At 31.8% G+C, this 19,446-nt stretch overlaps 1 protein-coding gene across 2 annotated transcripts in view; it reads right to left on the bottom strand.

Moving 5' to 3' along the window:
- The window catches only part of LOC127713063 (ubiquitin-conjugating enzyme E2 G1-like), a 47,792-nt gene extending 35,956 nt beyond the window's left edge, over positions 1-11,836 (bottom strand). For both annotated transcript variants that reach the window (XM_052219668.1, XM_052219666.1), the window contains exons 1-2: positions 11,699-11,836; positions 261-363 (exon numbers count right to left, since the gene is read on the bottom strand). In XM_052219668.1, coding sequence (XP_052075628.1) covers positions 261-363; positions 11,699-11,744 — 149 coding nt within the window. In that variant the 5' untranslated portion in view covers positions 11,745-11,836. The remainder of the gene's footprint in view (positions 1-260; positions 364-11,698) is intronic.
- Positions 11,837-19,446: the final 7,610 nt, after the last annotated feature.

The following is a 19,446-nucleotide window of genomic DNA, read 5'->3' as shown; positions in this document are numbered from 1 at the left end:
TAGTAGTGTATCCTTTACAAACATGACTGATATAAAACCTAAGGTTCCTTTGTATAATTGGAGTCAATTGAGTATATTTCAAAAACATTACAATGTTTCATTTAGTATCTTTTTCTATTTGGTTTGGCTATTAAGACAAATTTTACCAAACCGATTGAATTATGAACTTTTAAATTCAATCAATGAAATACAAATTACACGACACATGCAGTGCAAACAAAAATTGCATGCTTACAACATGGATCTAAATTTAAGCTTACAATGGGGTATCTGGAGGACCATATATAACAACCTCCCACTTGTAAATGTCTTCATCATCAACCAGTCCTGCAGAGAATCCTGGAACAGGATTCTTTATCATATCTGAAAATAATCATATGCATACATTAAAATTTAAGATGTAACTTCCTACTTCTGTCACTATTTCAAAACTATGTGTCTTAAACAATATATATATTGGATATACATCAATAGGATAGTGGCCCTGGAAGTTAAGAAAGACATAACAGCTTTTATTCTTCTAGTGACCATCTAACCTTAAAACTTTACAACAATCAAATATCAAAATCAGTAATCATTTGCACAGAAAAATAAAATTGATACAAAAACAGCATTAAACATGCTAAAATCGTTTAAAAAAATTGTTTTAAAAATAACAGTGCTTAATGCATGCTGTTTGTTTTCTCACAGAGTATTAGATTTTTTCCAAAATTTGAAAAAGGTAATAAGTGTAACCAAGGATTTGTATAGCAAGTCTTACTTTTCCATTCCTTGGTGTAACTAACAAAACAAAAACACACAATACAATGAAATACAAAAAACTAACATGTGTGTTTCTACATTTTGCTCATTTTCCCCCTTAACTTTGATAGCTTATATCATGCTTTATACCCATTGCCAAGTACTTGATTTTTATATTTGTTCCTACATGTCCTATAACCAATTTCCAACCATCATATTAAGTTTTTAATTTATTTATTTATAACTTCAAAAAAGAATGGAAATCTTGCAAATAGACATGCATGTGTCCTAATAAATAGTCTGTTTGATTGGAATCTACTGTTGATTATTATTCGTGGGAAACCAATTTCACGAAATTCAATATTCAACGCAAAAACATACTTTTCAACAGGCTTGTATGTAGATTTTGCCAAACCCACGAAAGACGAAATAAATATCTCCAAAAAACAATTTTTCCTCAATCCACAAAAATCCTGAAAATAATTGAATCCACAGTAATTCATGGCACATTAGAGTATGTGCACTCAACTGCAATGCATTATTTCACACTGAAATTAACTCTCAAGAAGAAAATAATGTTAATCAGCCTTATTTTATTGTCATATAAACATACAATACAACAGCTTGTATGCATTTTTTGTACAGAACAATATGTATAAAAGAGATGAGGAAATAAATTTACAACATTGTTTATGTATGTCAAGAGTGCAATGACCTCAGTTCCATTGATTGTTTGTACATGTGTACCTGTCAAAAATTTGTTTGGATTAAAATCAATATCTAACTTTTGTTTGATACTTCAAAATTCTAAATATCTGTCACGTCTGTACTTTTAGAAGCCATATGATTAAACTACCAAGAAGTTGAACAAAGGACCTCTAGTAAAAATAAATACAAGGGAAATACACAAGAAATTCCTGGTTATTAACTGAAACAAAAATTGAACTGTGTATAGAAAATTTTATATCAACCCAACTGAGGTTCAAAATTAGGATCAAAGATTTCATACATTCCATAGCTCAATGTTTTCAGCAATTGCATGTTTAACTTTTGGTTAAAATATAAAATATTTCCTGCCACTTTTAGTACAAGATTTAATAATTAAAAGTGATTTTAAGTCTCCGCTAGTTTTACCAGAGGTAGATACATACTTAAGGACATTTAACTTTTGGTTTAAATGTATCACAATATTTTCAACTGTTTGACTTTCTGTATTTTTAACTTGTATTTCAATTCTGTTTCAATTTAGCTTTTGACATGTCTTTCATTGCATTTCCAATCAACTAATCCAATTATGTGCTTTAAAAGCATTTATCAGATCTAGACTTCACAGAATTTAGGACTGTCAGACATTTGCTCGAAAAACTGCAATCATTCATCAGACTGACTAAATATCAGTCAAACCAAGAAATCAAGTAAAAATCTGTTATCTGTAAAATTCAAAAATTAACTTGTTTTCTCTGAAATATTTTCAGATATAAATAATATATTCTATATGCAGTATTTATGCCATGCACAGTGGAAATAAACACAAAAAACCAAATGTTTACAAGAATTTTTTAATTCTTAATACTGTAAGTTCAGAAATATTGCAATTTTGACATGACAGACCCAAATGTGAGAATTATTATATTATTTTTGCAATTACAGGAAAAGATGCATACATACAAGTCATATTTCAGAATGTGAGTTCTCATTAAATTGAGATACTCACCCAGGCACAATATTTGTAAAAATAAAAACCTCGCTATAAATTTTGAATTTACATTAGTATACATTTGTAAGTGGTCAATTCTAATAGAAAAAGTTAGTTTTGAATAATCAATACTGAATAAAAATGATGGTGGGTACAAAAACAGTATTGAAACTTGTTTTTATTTTCATTTTGTCACCTAAGTAGTGTGAAACCTTTTCTTTTATCACTCACTAAATTGGCAAGTAGCCATTCATTTCAACTCCGCAAATGACTTACCCTTGGGAGTCGGGACCCAAAAATTATTAAAGGCTACGCTACATACTCCTGTCTGATTCATATTTTAGCCAATGTGGGTCAATTTTCAATCTTTCCTAAAATTTTCTCAGCATCAAAAAGGTTTTTTGTTTTTTTGTTCAGTTATGTAGATAAACTTTTTGAACATTGAGAAAAGTAAACTAGAGGCTCTAAAGAGCCTGTGCCGCTCATCTTGGTCTACGTGCATATTTAACTAAGGACACTCTCCAACATAGACAAGAATAGAATTCATGACAAAAATTCGGTTTTGTTGATCTTGTATTGCTGATCATTTTATCCTCACTAGAACACACCCGCGAAATCGCGGGCATTTAGAGCGTGGTTGAAAGTATTAAACTGTTGTAGGATGAATTTTTGGAAAAGAATTTATGACTGGAGAATTTCAGGAAAGGTATTAGAAGTCCTAGGTACTTGGATACAGAACAATTTTTTTAGCCCTCCCCCTTTTTTCCAAAATCCGTTATTTTTTGTTTTCTCTATATAATATATCAGTGACCGTTAAATAGTTATTGTATGTGTATGTTCATAGTATACAGAAAAACGCGAAAATAATTGTCCTGTCCCCAATTATCTATAACAAGAGTGCACACGCTGAAATGTCTCGCCTTCTTTACTAATCATTGATATTATGTTGATAGTCCTAAATATAAAGCTTTATTACAACTGTCACATAAACTTAACATTAACCAAGTAAACTAAACATTGACCAATGAACCATGAAAATGAGGTCAAGGTCAGATGAACCATGCTAGGCAGGCATGTACAGCTAACAATTCTTCCATACAACAAATAGAGTTGACCTATTGCTTATAGTTTAAGAAAAACAGACCAAAACACAAAAACTTAACACTGAGCAATGAACCTTGAAAATGAGGTCAAGGTCAAATAAAACCTGCGTGACTGCCAAATAGATCATAAAATATTTCCATACACCAAATATAGTTGAACTATTGCATATAGTATAAGAAAAACAGACCAAAACACAAAAACTTAACTATAACCACTGAACCATGAAAATGAGGTCAAGGTCAGATGACACCTGCCAGTTGGACATGTACACCTTACAGTCCTTCCATACACCAAATATACTAGACCTATTGCTTATAGTATCTGAGATATGGACTTGACCACCAAAACTTAACCTTGTTCATTGATCCATGAAATGAGGTCGAGGTCAAGTGAAAACTGTCTGACGGGCATGAGGACCTTGCAAGGTACGCACATACCAAATATAGTTGAACTATTGCACATAGTATTAGAAAAAAAGACCAAAACTCAAAAACTTAACTTTGACCACTGAACCATGAAAATAAGGTCAAGGTCAGATGACACCTGCCCGCTAGACATGTACACCTTACAATCATTCCATACACCAAATATAGTAGACCTATGGCATACAGTATAAGAAAAACAGACCAAAACACAAAAACTTAACTATAACCACTGAACCATGAAAATGAGGTCAAGGTCAGATGACACCTGCCAGTTGGACATGTACACCTTACAGTCCTTCCATACACCGAATATACTAGACCTATTGCTTATAGTATCTGAGATATGGACTTGACCACCAAAACTTAACCTTGTTCACTGATCCATGAAATGAGGTCGAGGTCAAGTGAAAACTGTCTGACGGGCATGAGGACCTTGCAAGGTACGCACATACCAAATATAGTTATCTTATTACTTATAATAAGAGAGAATCTAACATTACAAAAAATCTGAACTTTTTTTTCAAGTAGTCACTGAACCATGAAAATGAGGTCAAGGACATTGGACATGTGACTGACGGAAACTTCGTAACATGAGGCATCCATATACAAAGTATGAAGCATCCAGACCTTCCACCTTCTAAAATATAAAGCTTTTAAGAAGTTAGCTAACACCGCCGCCGCCGCCGCCGCCGCCGCCGCCGCAGCCGCCGGATCGCTATCCCTATGTCGAGCTTTCTGCGACAAAAGTCGCAGGCTCGACAAAAATTATGTGTAATCTTAAACAGTCCTAAACGGAAGTTTTGTCTACAACTTAAAAGTCCGTCCAATGACGGAAACATTATCCGGATGCCTTTATTTTTTCGTTTTCCTCCCAAAATAACCCAAACGAAATAATCATAAGTGAGGATGACAAATGCGACTATGCATGGTACCTATAGGATACAGAGGCAAGATGATTAATTTATTGTGGAAGGAAGATGGGCGACACACAAAATGAGGTCTTCTCATTTAATAGTATAAATTTAAGGGAAATCACTCCTATAAAGAGTGACAGTCTACTAACTATATCGGCAACATTTGACTTAATATAGATGATCTTGCCTAACTGATAATTTTTGTAATTTAATGTGTCCATTTATCTATTATAATTTTTATCATAACAGGCAAAATGCAAAAAAAATGGTAAAAATCTTCATTAAAGGACAATAACTCCAATAAGGAGAAGTTGGACGATTTCCTCCAAATTGTCTCAACTGTAGATCTTATCTTGCTGATCATTTTTGCTTATTTAAGTTTCTATCTATCTATTATAATTTTTAAGATACCTCTAATGAGGAGTCGACTGACGATTTTGACCATGAGACCTATTTGTAGAACTTGTCTTGCTGATCATTTTTGCAATTTAAAGTTTCTCTCTATCTATCCTAGTTTTCAAGTCTTCAAGATAATAGGCAAAAATGAAATATGGTAACATTTGTCATTTAAGGGCAATAACTCCTATAAGAAGTTGTCTGACAGTTTTGACGTATTTGGACAATTGGTTCAGCTCAACATTCTGAACATTTTTGATACAGTCAGATTTTCTCTATTTATAACGGTTTTCAAAATAATAGACAAAACTTGCATTCTACCCCTACATGTATGTTCTATTTTTTAGCCAAGTCGGCCATCTTGGTTGGCAGGCGGGGTCACCAGACACATATTTTAAACAAGATACCCCAATGATGATTGTGGCCAAGTTTGGTTAAATTTAACCCAGTAGTTTCAGAGGAGAAGATTTTTGTAAAAGTTAATGACGACGGACGACAAGTGATGAGAAAAGCTCAGGTGAGCCAAAAAAAAACATGAGATGAAACTTAGTAGATTTACAATTATGTTGATACATAATTAATCATGCTGACCCTAGCCTATGCATAGATTATTCCTGCTGGACGGTGCTTGTGTGATCCACAATCGATAACTGAATTTGAATTTTCCCGAAAAGAATGTGTTTTGCAACATGAAAAGTACATAATACCCCATAAATCTATCATACAGCTAACTATTGCACATTGAAGGTCACTTTATTGCAGAGTTAATTTAAAAGAGTACAATTTCTATTCTTGATTCATAACAAGCAAGCCGACAGACCTTGCTGCTTTAATATTGGGCACCCTGAAAATCATTAAAGGGGGAGTAACAGGATTAGGCTTTGGAAATTTTCAGCCACTGCATGAGCTTCAAATTAAACTAACAAATAAAATGTCCATCCTGTATTTAGCTTAAAATAAGCTTATATGGACCATTACATGATTTTGTGTGCCCATAATTATCCCAACCCTCCAATAACTTGAATAAGGGTAAAACATTTACTCCAACAATTCAAGGATGTGTAACTTTAAAATCACTTCAAATTCTCATGAAAATATCACTAGCCCTCTGCATTAGGGGTTCGATTAGTGACTCCCATCAGGCCTTGCAAAGTACCATTGGCAGGTTACCGACCTGATGATTCACAAACAGAAAATATGGGAGCCTCTACATACTTGTTTAACTGGCATTGATGGACTGGTGAATGACCAATATTTGTTGGACCAACAGCACATTTGTCAGATTTTTTCGACATCCTAGCATATTTCTGGAAGACTGCTTTTAGTGTTATAACACAATAATTAATAAATTAATTTGATAAAATGTCGACATGTTTTAAGGGAAGAATGTTTTTGTTATATTATTTATCTACTGAAAAAAGTAAAATATCAAAAATACCGAACTCCAAGGAAAATTCAAAACATATATATATATATTTATATATTGGTATGCTGCTATTTATCATGTTTATTGTCAATTTAATGGGTTTCAACAATATAATAATCATCCAGATGAATAAACCCCATGAACACAATCTAGGCAAAATCATGATAAACTGGTCAATGACTCCATCAACTTATACAGGTCTTGATCTAGAAATGGTATGCATGGTGACATGTCAACAGGACATTATTGCATAACACCAAACATCTGTCATGTTGCAATTATCCCACCATGTTAATCATGTTATTTATACTAATAATTGCATGTCTCCTGTCTTAGATCATTCACATCTCCCTGACATGCCTAAGGTGCACCTGAAGTCTCCCCATCTTGACAATGACTTTTACTGTGCTGCCAAGGGAGGGATCTCCTGTAGTTGGTGATCGCAATACTGGTATACCAGTATTGTCCACAATACTGGTATAAAAATTTTGTACCAGTATTGTAACTTTTTTTTTAAAAACAGCAATACTGGTACATTACTGATATACCAGTATTGTAGTTGTATTGTTCACTATACTTTAAGGCATGTAAGGTGTATAATGAAAAATGAATTTTAAGCAAAATTAGATATTGAAGATCAAAGGGAGATTAAATGAACTCAAAAAGATTATAGAGGATAATTGTGAAATCAATTAACAACCAGTTAAAAATAATTACTATACTTGTACAAATAAACAAAAATTATTGTAATTAACTCATCTTATTCAAACGATTGTTAAATATATAAATGATTGCTAATAATTTTATCATATTTCTATAGATATTTTATGTAATTCAATTTAGATAAAATAAAATAAAAGATTTATTATCTCAGTTATTATTTAATAAATTCAAGCAAATTATTACACTATAACACTGTAAATTCAGCATTTACATGTATGCCATCGTATATTTTTTAACAGATATTTTAATACAGTAAAACCTGTATAAACCGGCCGGCTATGGGACTATGAAAAAGGGCCGGTTTGGACAGTGGGCTGATTTATTCAGGTTTCCGTTTTGACCGGAAGTTAATGACTTGTGACGTCCGATATATTGCATGTAAAAGTTCTGTTTGGTTGTAAGCTATAAACTCATTAATACAACACGCAATAACGTAATAACTTGGCATGATCGTTGTTTTGAATCTTCTTATTCATTGGCTATATACATTTAAGAAACTGGTTTTCCTTGAATTCAAAAAAAATAATATTTTAACCGTTTTTTACATATTAGACCTCGGTAGCATCAGTATTCGACATGTCACTTTCACTTTCACTTTGTGCTCATTGTTTTCATTTGCATCATAATCATCGCGTTGTTTGAATTGTGACACGAAAGTTTCGTTTTACTTCCATCGTCATTTCCGACGTTGGTATAGCCGATTAAAAAGCCAGAATTTTATATAACGAAATTTCATCACGATAAAAACATTGTCCTACAGTGTACAATACTGATTGATTGTTGTCATCCGGGTGTTCTTCATTATCAGGGTCATTGGTTTAGGGGTTCACAACAGGGAACCCAGGATGTAAATTTTCCAACTCCGCGATTTGAAAAAAAAAATAATCTAAGTTACAACGTAAGTTCTATCCGAGATATATTCGGCGTGTCTTTTAGTTTAATTTACACTTTTATATAGTGTTTTATTAATACAGTTCACTACTGTACCATTGTAAGTTCACGGTTTAACACCTGGCTAATTGATTATCCTGTAAAGCCATCCTATATAAACAAATATGTTTTGATTGCATATCAATACTGTTATCATTTAAAATTAATTAGACAAACCGGTTTTGACAGGTAATAATTGATGTAATTAAGAGTATTGGGACTGCATCATTAGTCTGGAATTCGGAATACACAGGGTCCGGTTTACAAAGGGTATTTTAACAAAGACTTTGAAGGGGAAAAAATGGGACTTTAATTTTCGGCTGGAATGGACAGGAAACCAGTATATTCAGGGTCCGGTTTACTCAGGTTTGACTGTACATGTATACTAAGATTCTAAGCATTTGTTTGTCTTTATTTTCTTATCAATCTTTCACAATAAACATAATAAAAGATATCAATATCCATTAAACATAAAAAGTTGCTTAATAGGGGAACCTGATAATAATCAAATTAACTAGTTTGTCTGCATGAATGTTAAGGGTAGTTAAAGCAGTTGATTCAGAACCATGGACAATACAATTTGTAGCAGATATATCTACTGGTACAAATACTCAAATACTAATACTAGACAAGCACTCCTACAGTAAGAGAACCGTACAGGTGCTATCTAAACAAGCTTGTAATCAAGTAAGCATAAGAGAAAGTCCACAGACTGAATACATAAATATCAATATAGGAAGTGGGGGTTGCAGAAATGCCATCTGAAGAAGAAATAAACAATACCAATGCTAATGATACAGAAGCTATAACAGCATTAATGTCAATATAAAATTCACTAAAATATACTATTGAGACTTGGAAAGAAAGAGCTGGAAGAAAACATAGAAGAAAGTAAAGAGTTTGTTAAAATGCTGAGACAGTACGGTTCCCTTTATAAGAAAAAAAACATCAGATTTAAAACTTTCTTTGATTACAATCACAGTGTACCATCAACAGTTAAACATACAATCATTCCATATAAAATTGTCATGTCATATGTTAATATCATTATGTATATATGTTACAGTGAATTTGTAAAATCAGTGATTTTGAAAAATCCCTAGAATAATTAGTGATTTTGTAAAACCACTAACAGTTTCAGTGATTTTGTAAAATCCCTGAAAATGTCAGTGATTTTGTAAAATCACTGAAAATATTGCCAGGGATTTTGTAAAATCCCTGATTGCAAGTTTGAACTTGATATTAGGAATGTGTTTTTCATAATACAAATAAACAATGATTTTGATTTTGAATTTTAATAAATAATACTAGTTACAGAAAACTATTTTACAGTGACTATGAATAATAAAAATATATGAGCTGTTAAATGTAGGACTACAATTTTACTTATTTTTGCTTAAGATTTGATATCGTTATCTGATGAATGCCCGGCATTTTTTAAAGATTTTTTTCACATCTCTACATTGAAAAACTGTATACCTACATCAAACAAATGTTTACTTGTAATTTGATTTGAATCTAAAGAGTGAAGAAAGTATAAAAACTTATTTAATCTTTTATCACTCTATGAATGAACACATGTATAAGGCCGTATCTGAGATATGACCAAAGTAAGAAATGCAAGTACAAAACAAAGTATTTTTACCTATACGTATATGTTGTCTATTTGTTTTACTATTAATATTTTGTGGATTTATATGTCTTTTATAGGCTGCAAATTAATAATACAACACTTATTTGCTTTTTATATATTAATTTTCATGTCACAAAAAGATACTCTCGTCCCGATATGCATGTAATATCTGCCACTGGATCACTGTGACAAATCAATTTCTTACTTTTTCCATGTGTTTTTCTCCTCTCATTACGGCAATGACTCCAATGTTTGTCTTTGTATTTGATTATAAAATTTGACATACTTGGTTTATACTTTTAAGTAATTACAGAAGCACTATATAATAAACTTTAACTTAGTTTCGAACAAGGTAATAATAAAGAGCTTGTTTTGTCTTCTTTCTGTGGATTTTTAGCAAAAGGTTTTAAAATTTCTTCATATTTTTCTTGGTTCAATATTTTACATTTTAATTTTTCCCTCGATTATTTGAAGTAATTTTTGTGTATAAGTTTGCTCTTGATTTAAAGACATATGTGCCCGAGTCATTTTTCTACAGTATGTCAGTTGTTTTGTGAAAATTGTTCACTAAGTATTAAGTATATAGTACTAAGGCTAAATTAACCTCAAACTTGTTTAGTGAAACTGTTGTTGACTTTTTTTTTAAAGAATTGTTTAATCAAAAAGAATTATTTATTTTACAAATTCACTGAATTCAATCAGGGAATCTGTAAAAAGATCGTAATTATTTCAGTGATTTTGTAAAATCCCTAGTCAAAATCAGGGATTTTATAAAATCACTAAACAGTTCAGTGATTATACAAAAACCCTGAAATGTCAGGGATTTTACAAAATCCCTGATTTTACAAATTCACTGTAACATATATATGTGACACCTTTAATAAAAGATTAATTACCTATATGTATTGTTTAATTAAAAAAACACACAATACTGGTACAATACTGGAATACAATACTGGTACAAATTTTTTATACCAGTATTGTGCACAATACTAGTATACCAGTATTGCGATCACCAACTACAGGAGATCAACATAACCAGATGTCTAAAACAAGCTGTGACATACCATGGCCCCAGCTAGTCCTTAAAAGGGCTGTCAGAGCAATCTGGGATTAGCCAGTGACCTCTAACACTTGGGACAAAGTTTTTATAATGTGAATTATAACTGATATTGAGTTAACTTCTCAATCAGTTCAACAAATGACGTACTTTGGCCCAGTCTTTGCTCATTTGATAAATAGTTTCTCCTTTTGGAGGACTAGCATTTGATCAACAGAGTTCTTGAAAAGTGGTGGTCCAAAGGTTTTGACCACCTAAATTTGCAAAGGACCTACACAATTTTGGTATTTTGCAATAGAAATAAAAGTGAGGACCAGCAGATTTTCTCAAGAACCACCATGAATAAAAAGATTTCGAGAACACTGCCACTGGCACTGGATCAGGAAAGTTTATAGTTGGGAACATGTGTGTAATTTCAACATGTGGCGATTGAAATTTTTCACACGGAATAGTTAAAGCGATTTAAAAACAAGCATACTAATCAAATAGTATCATTAACAAAAAACAAATCTTATTATTAACGAACGTGTTGGGATGATTCATATGCGCAGACGTTTTGCTTTTTGTTCGACAAAAGACGGAAAAGGATGGTCTACTTCAATTTTGTGACAAATTCAAAGGCTTTGCTCTCCCTATTTTGTATTCCTCACCACGTAGCTGCCTTTGTAAAAGGAGCGCTGACTGGTCAACAGCCATAGGAGAAATATTTCCACGGCTTTTCCACTCCAACGGATATTTTTATTCTCGGCTTCTGGAAGTGAAAAATGCGCAGGTGCAATCGTTTGTTCACAGCTGAGCGACAGGGGAGTTAACTGCGAGTTTTCGCGGACTTTTTTATTTACAGTTTCAGTGTGCAAACAAGGATTCGTATAGCATACTTTACGAATCCTTGGTGCAATCGAAATGAACTCGGCGTTGAATAAGATGAATCAAGGCTTTGTATAGTGAGACTATACAATTCATTGGATACATTACCTCACATTTAATATATTTTTAATATATCTTATATAAAAAGTCATAGTCTTAGAGCTAATTTTATCTAAGACTACTATAGTAGTCTGAGATTTTATAAATGTAGAAAATAGAGCCAAACAACTAAAGACTCAACCATGTACATAAAATATATTATAACAAAATAAAAAGTCCTAAATATAAATACACGCTAAGATCATGGAAGCAAAATATAATATTTCCATGCTAAGATCAAAGATTGCCATCATTATTCATTCGACAAGATGTAGTGAATACAATTGTTTTATACCATCTATCTGGGACTAGTACGTGAATATCGATTTTTTTTTATGAATTTACGTATTGGCCACAGCACCTTTAAAAGGGCAACAGATTTTTACATTTTATAACAATGCTATAAAAAAAATGGAACTTGTCGAATGATTTATCTACAGTGCGACAAAAATTTTGAATCTCTTAAATCGGATGTCAAACATTTTCTGTCGAAACGGGAAAGCAACGGTTTTCATTTAACATAATTGAGGGTGTGGGTGGAGGTTTACAGAATAGACAATAATGGGGGGGGGGGGGGGGGGGGGGAAATAAAGAATAGAGAAAAAATTGACCCAAAAAATAAAGAATACAGAATAATGAGGTGCTAAAATATAAAGAATGGAGAATACTGGGCAGATAGTTTAAAGAATAGAGAAAAAAAATGGCCTAAAAAATGAAAGAATACAGAAATGAAGGACCCCCATCCAGACCCTCATAATTCACTAATTATTTACCAATGTACTGTGTATATATACATTTCAGGTATCAGTCATCCTCATAATTAAAGATATAAACCTAGGAAGATGCAAGTTTAATATTTTATACAGAAACAAGAAGATGTGGTATGATTGCCAATGAGACAACTTTCCACAAGTCAGAGACCAAATGACGAAGACGTTAGAAACTGTGGGTCACCATACGGCCTTCAACAATGAGTAAAAACCCATACCACATAGCAAGCTATAATGGGCTCGACGTGACAAATGTAAACCATGCAATTCAAACGAGAAAACAAACGGCCTGATTTATGTCCAAACAATAAACGAAAAAACAAATATGATGTACAGCAACAAATTTAAAGACAACCACTGAATTGCAGGCCCCTGTCTTGAAACACTATTAAATCAGTTGAAAAGTGCTTAATTCATCAGATCAATACAAAGCACAAATACTGTACTTCGTGTCTTTTTTTTTTTTTTAGGGATGTATAAATACTATACCGCGTCCTGTCTGTGTTTTTCTTCATTGTATCGATCTGATGAGTTAAGCCCATTTCAACTGATGTTTATAGTTTGTTCTTGTGTTGTACTGTTACACCACTGTCCCAGGTTAGGGGAGGGTTTGCGCCTTCAGACATGTTTATCCCAGTCACATTCTTTGTGTGCCTGTCCCAAGTCAGGAGCATGTAGTTCAGTGGTTGTCGTTGGTTCATGTCTGTCACATTTGTTTTTCGTAAATTATTTTGTTATATGATAGGCCGTTATTTTTCTCAAATGAATTGTTTCATATTTTTCTTGTCGGAGCTTTTTTAATAGCCGACTATACGGTATGAGTTTTTTTCTTTGTTGAATGCCGTACGGTTGCCTATAATTGCTTACATCCACTTCATTTGAACTTTGGTGGATAGTTGTCTCATTGGCAATCATACCACATCGCCTTATTTTCATAAGGACACACAAAGTGCAGATCTGAGAGTACTAACAGTTTCTGAAAACCCTTTAAAGCCAATATCAAATAATAAAAAAATCCTCTATCTATAAGACTAAAGTATCAATTGGTAGTAGTGCGCATCCAATGAATTTAAGATGTCATAAATAGTCAAAGAAAAATAAGATCTTAATTTTGTTCAATGCCAAAATGTAGGTATCGACAGAATATAGAACTGTGAATTATGTTTTAAAATTATCTATTGATAACAAAATTAACGTCTTCACCGACAAAAACAATATTCAAAGACCTTATTACACTGTTAAATTGGTAACCTTTTAGAATAAGTTTATTTAAAAGACCGATAAGAATACACGGGTCGTATCTAAATTTACGAGCTTTATAAACAATATTACCATAAAACTGGGATGTGATATTCCGTTTGAAGTAAGTTTTCTACAGGTACATCCAAACTAAGTTTGTTTATATTATGTCTAATATTGCTTAAAACAAATTTACCTTTTTTTTTTTATTTTTGATAAAAGTTATAGAAGATAGAGAGAAACTAAACACAGTAAAAATAATCAGCAAAATACGATCAATCAAAAAGATATTTTAGTCATGAATTATATTCTAGTCGATCTACAACCTATGTTTAAGATGCACCTATATCCAGGTGAGCGACACAGGCTCGTTGGTGACTCTAGTTTAATACTTCACAATCAACACGTTACTTAGTAAGCAGTGATGACCATCAGGTCTTAAATACAATAGAATATTTGTTAAAGATACAAGTACATTTAATATGTTTTAGATTAATTGCATTTTAACTATTGTATGCCTGGGGTACTGATATAGCATAAATGACTGTGATTGTAGGTATTGTAATTGTGTATTTATATTGTATGTATCTATGCTAATCAATATTCTTTTTTCTTTATATTTAACCCATTAATACCCCATTATTTGTTTGTATAGGAGAAGCCTCAACTTGTGTCTCATCCATTATTATTTTATATAGGAGAAGACTCAATGTGTGTCTCATCCATTATTATTTTGTATAGAGGAAGACTCAATTTGTGTCTCATCCATTATTATTTTGTATAGAAGACTCAATTTGTGTCTCATCCACTATTATTTTGTATAGTAGAAGACTCAATTTGTGTCTCATCCGTTATTATTTTGTATAGAAGAAGACTCGATTTGTGTCTCATCCATTATTATTTTGTATAGGGGAAGACTCAACTTGTGTCTCATCCATTATTATTTTGTATAGGAGAAGTCTCAACTTGTGTCTCTTCCATTATTACTTTGTATAAAAGAAGACTTGATTTGTGTCTCATCCATTATTATTTTGTATAGGAGAAGTCTCAACTTGTGTCTCATCCATTATTATTGTGTATAGGAGAAGTCTCAACTTGTGTCTCATCCATTATTATTTTGTATAGGGGGATCCGGAAGACTCAATTTGTTTCTTATCTATTGTGTCTCATCCATTATTATTTTGTATAGGGGAAGACTCAACTTGTGTCTCATCCATTATTATTTTGTATAGAGGAAGACTCGATGTGTGTCTCATTCATTATTATTTTGTATAGGGGAAGACTCAACTTGTGTCTCATCCATTATTATTTTGTATAGGGGAAGACTCAACTTGTGTCTCATCCATTATTATTTTGTATAGACTAGAAGAAGACTCGATTTGTGTCTCATCCATTATTATTTTGTAAAGGGGAAGACTCAACTTGTGTCTCATCCATTATTATTTTGTATAGGGGAAGACTCAATTTGTTTCGTATCCATTTTGTCTCATCTATTATTATTTTGTATTGAAGAAGACTCGATTTGTGTCTCATTCATTATTATTTTGTATAGGAGAAGTCTCAACTTGTGTCTCATCCATTATTATTTTGTATAGGAGAAGTCTTAACTTGTGTCTTATCCATTATTATTTTGTATAGGAGAAGTCTCAATTTGTTTCTTATCTATTGTGTCTCATCCATTATTATTTTGTATAGGGGAAGACTCAACTTGTGTCTCATCCATTATTATTTTGTATAGAGGAAGACTCGATTTGTGTCTCATCCATTATTATTTTGTATAGGGAAGACTCAACTTGTGTCTCATCCATTATTATTTTGTATAGGGGAAGACTCAACTTGTGTCTCATCCATTGTATTATTTTGTATAGGGGAAGTCTCAACTTGTTTCTTATCCGTTATTATTTTGTATAGGGGAAGACTCAATTTGTTTCGTATCCATTTTGTCTCATCCATTATTATTTTGTATTGAAGAAGACTCGATTTGTGTCTCATCCATTATTACTTTGTATAGAAGAAGACTTGATTTGTGTCTCATCCATTATTATTTTGTATAGAAGAAGACTCGATTTGTGTCTCATCCCTTGTTATTTTGTATAGAAGAAGACTCGATTTGTGTCTCATCCATTATTATTTCGTATAGGAGAAGTCTCAACTTGTGTCTCATCCATTATTATTTTGTATAGAAGAAGACTCGATTTGTGTCTCATCCCTTATTATTTTGTATAGAAGAAGACTCGATTTGTGTCTCATCCATTATTATTTTGTATAGAAGACTCAACTTGCAATCCTTTGTCATTTTGTTATTTTAATAATATGCATCAATTTCACTTTACCAGATGCGAATTTCTACAATTGATTTTTCACAACAAGAAGTGCAAATATTATATTAGATTAAGTTCAAATATATATGAAAAATTGATGTGAAAAAAACCATGAGACGTCGCCGATTTATTTTTTTGGTAACGTTTAAGAACAGCTTTTCTGCAGAATATTTGTTTAACGTTTCTTTCTTTTAATAAAATATTTGTATAATATTTGAATTATGATGTGTTTTTTATCAATCATGCACTTAAATATACGGCAAAGTCCAGTATTAATGTTTTGTTCACTACAGGTTTCCGTATACACCAATTCGACGTCCGAATCTTATCTCCGTGGATTTCCAACTAAATTTTCTTCAGATCTTATTTGAATTACCTAATACATGTAACATTACACAATAAAATTGAAACGAAAAAATACAAAATCACATAAAGGAATAAGATAAGAAATTAAATGTTAAAGAATTTACACAATAGACTATGACAACGGATTATAAAGTACATGTTATTAGTACATACATGTACTGATTAAAATGACTGAAATGAAAGAAAACAGAGAACATGTTTCAATGATGAATTAAATTAAATAAATTAAAAAAAAGTTACTATAATTTGAATTTGACGTCAGAAATAAATGGAAAATTTCGAGCTTCTTTTGACTGTTATAGAATTTTATGCAAATGGATCTCGATCATTGGTAAAGAACAATTAGAAAAACAAGTCAAGTTTACACAGGGAACATATATAAAATTCTAGATAAGAAACTATCAGTTTTATTTTTTGAAGTGTATACTAGGATAAACAATGGAAACCTGAATAAAATATGCAAATACAATATTGGAACTGTAGACGACATCATTTAACGCTGAGGATTATGCCAATCTATGTAATTTAATGGAAACTGCACCGAGCGGCAAAACGGATATAGGTATGTAGTTATCATTTTTAAAATAAATATATGTGTTACCAGGTAGAACATGTCAGGTACGAAACAGAAAAAACCTTACGAAAGCTATACTGTTAAAAGGTTATTAGATTGTTTTCATGAATATACCATTATATTTGAGTCATTCAACATCGTTAACTTTCATGCAATGCTTTAATTGCTTCATAATATTTTCTTACAAAAAGGGGCCTCTGTGGTCTGAGCAGTTCATCTACTGTATCACTAGCCTGTCAACACTGAGGTTGTATGCTCGAACCCCCCACGTGACAGCTGCGTTCTACTACAATCTTAAATGATCCGGGTTCTCAGTTATTCTGCCGAAGGTCGTTAGTTCTCTCCGGGCACTTCAGCTTCCAACACCAATAAAAAATGGCGTCCACAATATAGCCAATAGTGCTGCAAGTGGCGATAAACACCAATAAGGTCAATCAATCAAAATTTCTTACAAACTGAGGGATGTATGTAAATTAAAGATGCGTCAGATACGTCAATGACAATCTAATTAAAATATAGAACTCTCATTTCATACGAGAAATAAGAGTTCTATAGACAAGACAAGACAAGACAATATTTTATTTAAGTCTCACCTCTTCATTTTATAAAACATACAAATAGTTAATAAAACAATATCATAAAACACACAAGAGCCACTCTAAAAAGAGTTATGAGAGACTATCTAAAACGTATATAAATTATTTGCACTAAAATTAGCAATATAAAACACATCTTCTTTTCATTGAAATGTCATAGCAGATTTTTGCAGTATAAAAGTACATATTTTCATCTGTGAATAAAAATATAAATTTATCGTCATCAGACAAATGCATAAAATTACATTAAATAGAGATGCTTGATAAAACAAATAACAACGCAAATCTTCATACACTGGATAATTCATTAATTAGATATAAGAAGATGTGGTATGAGTGCCAATGAGACAACTCTCCATCCAAGTCAAAATTTAAAAAAGTAAACCATTATAGGTCACAGTACGGTCTTCAACACGGAGCCTTGGCTCACACCGAACAGTAATCTATAAAGGGCCCCAAAAAGTTACTAGTGTAAAACCATTCAAACGGGAAAACCAACGGTCTTATCTATTAAAAAAACGAGAAACGAGAAACACTTATGAACCACATCAACAAACGACAACTACTGAACATCAGATTCCTGACTTAGGACAGGTGCAAACAAATGCAGCGGGTTTAAACGTTTTAATGGTACCAAACCTTCACCCTTTTTCTGAAACAATAGTGTAACATCACAACATAGAAAGACACACTATAAAATATCAACTGAAATAGCTTAACTCAATCAAAGGACATATTAACGCCATTGAACATACACTGAACAAATAAATTTGACCTATGACACAATGTAAATACAAAATAAATAAATTAAGGGAAGAATAATAAAAGTAACATGTTATATCGGTAAGAAATGTTAAACAATTAAAGAAAAACAATATGCTCGAACAAAAATACCATCCATATGCAATAACTTTAAACACAGGTAAATGAAAATAATTTTGTTGTTAGGTATACCTGTACAGTACCAATAGAGAAAGGAAATATTTTTACAAAATAAATAATTTTGAATACAAAATAAATAAACTAAGGAAAGAATAATAAAAGTAACATGTTATATCGGTAAGAAATGTTAAACAATTAAAGAAAAACAATATGCTCGAACAAAAATACCATCCATTTGCAATAACTTTAAACACAGGTAAATGAAAATAATTTTGTAATACATGTTTTTCATCTTCAATTTAAAGATTTTCATTACAAGTGTTGTTATAATAAATTCTATATTTTAATTAGATTGCATCAATGAGATATTACCAAAAGCACCAAAAGATATTTAAAGGTGTATCTTGAAGATACTTTCCATTCATATTTCATTTTTGATGAACAACATATATATAATTATCCTACTAAAAACATTAAAAAAACTGTATAACAAAAACTTTGTCGTTGACTTTATCTCTCATGTTAAACATCTTAGCGTTTTGAAATTCCAAAGAATTCTCAGAGTAAATATGAAGCACCTCTCTTCGATCAATGATAAAAACAAAAATAAAATTCAATTTTTTAACCTTTACACAAGCACTCCTCTTTTTTTTATAAGCAAACATGTTTACCTCAACCAAGGAG

This window comes from Mytilus californianus, unplaced genomic scaffold, assembly GCF_021869535.1.
Source record: "Mytilus californianus isolate M0D057914Y unplaced genomic scaffold, xbMytCali1.0.p SCAF_8, whole genome shotgun sequence".
Lineage (NCBI taxonomy): Eukaryota > Metazoa > Mollusca > Bivalvia > Mytilida > Mytilidae > Mytilus > Mytilus californianus.
This window is presented reverse-complemented; position numbering and strand designations above follow the sequence as displayed.